Source organism: Notothenia coriiceps, unplaced genomic scaffold (assembly GCF_000735185.1).
Source record: "Notothenia coriiceps isolate Sejong01 unplaced genomic scaffold, NC01 NC01_scaffold00002072, whole genome shotgun sequence".
Taxonomy (NCBI): Eukaryota; Metazoa; Chordata; class Actinopteri; order Perciformes; family Nototheniidae; genus Notothenia; species Notothenia coriiceps.
In genome coordinates, this window is record NW_011334773.1 from 92,519 (window position 1) to 97,183 (window position 4,665).

At 40.1% G+C, this 4,665-nt stretch overlaps 1 protein-coding gene across 1 annotated transcript in view; it reads right to left on the bottom strand.

Annotated features, from left to right (window-relative positions):
* cita (citron rho-interacting serine/threonine kinase a) overlaps positions 1–4,665 on the bottom strand; it is a 121,082-nt gene that overhangs the window by 18,739 nt on the left and 97,678 nt on the right. Inside the window, exon 20 of the mRNA XM_010794583.1 lies at positions 268–405. Coding sequence (XP_010792885.1) covers positions 268–405 — 138 coding nt within the window. The remainder of the gene's footprint in view (positions 1–267; positions 406–4,665) is intronic.

Genomic DNA, 4,665 nt, shown 5'->3' on the forward strand with positions numbered 1-4,665 from the left:
TCAGAAACGTCTAAAATACTGTTTTTGTCAAAGGAAGTCTGGTTGCTTTGAATAATGCATAGATAACGGTTTCAATTCCCTTTCAGAAAGGCCGTCTGACCACAAGGTAAAATGATGAAAATATCCCTCTGTGCGTTAGTCAATGACTATGGATAAGTAGCCGATACAACCCCACTTTAAATATCAGAAAGTTCCGTCTCAAAGATCATTTGTCCTCTGAAATATTTTGGTATTCAGTGCTGCCAGCTACAGTGCAAGAAAACAAACCTAGACAAGTGGCAGCCTGCCGTCCGAAGTGAACAGTGTCCAGGCAGACGGTGCACTTGGCAGCCCTCATGTTGAGGCCCACAGTGAAACGGTGTGGGATGTTGTGGTGCATTCTCTCTTTCACACGTCGGCCAAACTCTGCAAATGTAAGAAGAAGAAGGAGAAATGAGCAGTGATAGGAGTCAGTGAAAGAGAAACAAGTCGCCAGGATATTTCTCAAGTGCTTAAGACCCCGTTTACACGAGGACGATACGGGTTGTATCCGCATAGTTTCTCTTGCGTATAGCCCTTTTGTTTACACGAGGCCGTAACATACAACCCGTATCGTCCTCGTGTAAACGGGGTCTTAAGCACTTGAGAAANTTTTGACATTTGAGTACATTTAGCTGATAACGAGTTCAAACAGGTGCCATTAATACAGTTAACAAGTGGAGGACAGAGGAGGCTCTTAAAGAAGAAGTTACAGGTCTGTGAGAGCCAGAAATCTTGTTTGTTTGTAGGTGACCAAATACTTATTTTACCGAGGAATTTACCAATTAATTCATTAAAAATCCTACAATGTGATTTCCTGGATTATTTCCCCCCATTCTGTCTCTCATAGTTGAAGTGTACCTAGGATGAAAATTACAGGCCTCTCTCATCTTTTTAAGTGGGAGAACTTGCACAATTGGTGGCTGACTAAATACTTTTTTGCCCCACTGTAATTATGATTCAGCCTCGGCTGAAAAATACTTCAGTCTTTAGTTGGCACAAAATGAGATCTAGGCTTCTTTATTTATCTGCATTTACATTAGTTCAACATTCTGTTCTCTGTTCAGACTTTTGTTTGACTAGAGTTTGTAAAATAAGCCACACCTTTGTCAAAGCATTCTGTGTATCTCAGTTCCTGTTTTTCCCAGTCTGGATCTTCCGGCTCCAAATCCAACCAGTTCCTCGGTCAACAATATTCCCAAGACAGTTCCTGCTGTCTGCTTCAGTCAGAGGACATGTTAAGCTGTTCCAGCAGTTTCTGGAGAGTAAAGACCACATTGCTCAGAATATCTCTCAGATATGTAAAGCTGTCTGTTACTCCTGCGTCTGAGACCCCGTTCAGATGGTGCTGCTGCTTACATCTGTCTCACTGTCCACAGGTGATGAGGAGCTCTACCTCCAACAAGCTGCAGTATTTATCGAGGACGCCATACAAGTAAGCACTTTCCCTACTTATTTTCTCTTCTGTAAAGTAATAGAAGAATGTAAATGCAAACATGAACAGAACAGTATGATTTGTGGGTGGGGTTAGACCTCAGAGACTTCTTTCTTACAATGTGTCCTGTCTTTACTGTAAGCTGTCTACCATAACTATGCCCACCATAGATTACTATGTGAAGATATAAGGTCTTTGATCACCTGGGTTTATGAGGGTTACTTTAAAATACATTGCGTTACAATTACATGTACCTGTAAAAATTATGTTATCAAAATATAAAAGTAATGTAACCAGATTACTCTCCATTTAAGTGTATTATGTAAGACAACTGAACAATGTGACCTTAGAAAAGAGGACACCAAGATATTTAGTATCAGACATGTGTCCTCTGCTCAGAGATTGAATTGATAGGAAAACCTGCCTTTCATGAAGCATACTCAGGCAGCAGCCCAAACACCAACACTGAAACACATGAGCACATACTACAGTTTAAAAAGCAGAAATAAAATCTGAGCTGACAGAAAATGCTCCGTTTTAGTTTAATACACACAGTTAAGCTCACACACACTGTTTTATGAACATATAGGTTCAGCTGCTGAATTAAAAACAGAACAAATTAACCGAAGAAAGTAAAAAGAGATTCACACTTATAGTACAGTATCACATATTTTTCACGTGTAATTTAGTTCCTTTCCTGTTTCTTTTACATTAAAGGGGACCTATCATGCAAAATGCACTTTGTGATGTCTTTTATACATGAATGTGTCCCCGGTGTGTCAGGGAACTCACGCAGCGTCAGAAAAAAAAACCCTCTCTTTTCCTCCGTACCCAAATCTTTTAAAAACAGGGGTACAACGAGCGGATACAGATTTGCTGCCGATATGATGTCAAATCGGCAGCGGACCCACAGAAAGTTGCTATCAGAAACGATGCCTGACGTGTTTTGGACATAATCTCGTCTTTGTTTACATTAGCAAGCCTCGCTAACACTCAGAGCTAACCTGTACTGTAGAGCACATGTGTTTAAAAAGCAGGAAATAAAAAAAGAACTCCCCTTGTGATAAACCCGCAAGAGAAAAAGCATTTGAGATCCATACTGTTTCAGAAATAATCCTTGATGTCGTTTAGAGCAGGATGGCGTTGTATCACAGCAGAATTTAGCTTTATCTCCGGTAGAATTCTTATAGGCATTAGCTCCGCCCCCTCTTATTTATTTATTTTCAAGCTAAGGACCCAAAATCCGCATTTCTCTAACAGGGCTTCAAAAGAGGGGTATGAGCAGTATGAGGCATGGCTACAATGGGTGAACTGTTTGGTATTTTAAGCAAAAAACTTCACAGACATGTTTTTTATAGGTATGGCCCTACAATATATTTTTCCAATATAGCATAATAGGTCCACTTTAAGTTTTGGTCAATGTGAGTACTGTATTTCACCATTCTAAGCTCTGCACTTACACTGACTGCAAAAGAAAGACAAGAACAAAAGGACACAATATGGTACATCTGTTCAAAGGAAGATCAGGGCACAGACAAATGACATCCAATCATGTGACAATCTTGAATGAAGTCGATGTGTGTCAGAAAAAGCACCAATCATCTCATCCTTTAAGATCAATAACTCTCTGGAGAATAATTTCAGACACACAGATAAACAAACGAATACCAAACACACGTTGTTTTCAGACTTTCAGTATCACACCCCCTTTTTCGGAAAATAACCTCCAATCAGACTCTCATTTTGTCTCGCTCCCCCTCTAACTCACACGCCATAGAGTTACTACATCCTAACAGGAAGCAAAGGATGAGGCTTGTTTTTTCCAAATTTGAGCCTCAGAAATGAACTCAATCAGGAGGAGGCTTAGGTTGAGCTTTGTTTTTCAAAATAAAATCCCCAGAAAGCAACAAGCCAACCACTGCTATCAATACCTACTTAGCACTGGCAATATAATCGTCAGGACACGCAGTCACACAGTCAAAATGTCTCGTCGGGAAACTTTGTAGTTCTATGTAGAGTGAGTGCATGTTTTTATTTGTGAATCAATGTAGGAGAATATTTTCTTTCAAAGTTACACAGTCTCACTTTAAGATCTATTGTCATTACTGTCAGTAGCAATGTATCACTGTGACATTTTGGTTCTCTTCTGGGACAGCCACCCTGCTGTTACCAATAATGATAAATAAAAGCTGAGCAATCACACAGAGAACAGAACATCTCTTCTCCCGTCAGACTGCTGTCATTACTGAAGTTGCATCGCTGTGGGAGGCTCTGTTGTGCTCAATGTGTTAGGAGAACAGTATGTGGGAAACAGAAAGAAAAACAGTGACGCCCAAGGGGGCAGTGAAGCAGATGCAGGAAGGGAGGGAATCAGCGTTACAGGCATAAAAAGCAATGGCTAATTTCCCCTCGACATGCAGTATCATGTATACTGTCATGATTACCTCATTCACGCTGATATCTTCTTGTGTGATACATCAGATGCGACAGTGTGAGGCGCATCATTCCCCCGATTTATATCACAATCATCCAGTAGTGTCACTTTTAAAGACTGATCTTCACACCGTTAACCCAGTTTTAGAACCTGGAGCATTTAGGTTGGTTTGTTTGGGCACATGTGAACACAGCTGACAATCAGTGGCCTGAGTTCACCTTCCCTACAAGCTCTGTTACCAGTACACTCTGCTAATGCTCAATTAGGAAGTAGATAAACAAAAGAGAAGGAAGTGTTGTTTTTTTCTTTAGCAAATATTTTTGAAATTCCTCATAAGAGAACAGCTTGGCATTAGTTTAGAACTTTTGGACTTCTCTACAATGTTACTGTATAAACACAACCAAGCTAAATGCAACAATTGCAATAAAGAGGTCCCTGAATTGGAACGAAGAAAACTAATTGTAGGTCGGAAAATGTCTGAACCCATTTTTAAAGCAGGATAGAAAACCACAGACGCTTCACATCAACACTGAACTTAACCGGTTCTTCCTTTGCCCATAATATACAGTCTCTTTGTTATCCTGCTGAAAAACAGAGCCTATTGGCAGAGGAGTTACCATAAACTCATCATAGACCTTCCAGAAAAACGCGGGCAAAAATCCTTGATTATCTGGGCTAAAATCCTTGATTATGCGATTAAACATGCGGGGTTTTTATGTGATTTTAGGCGGTGAAATTGCGGGAAATTGCGAAATATGCGGAAAGTTGCGAAAAATAA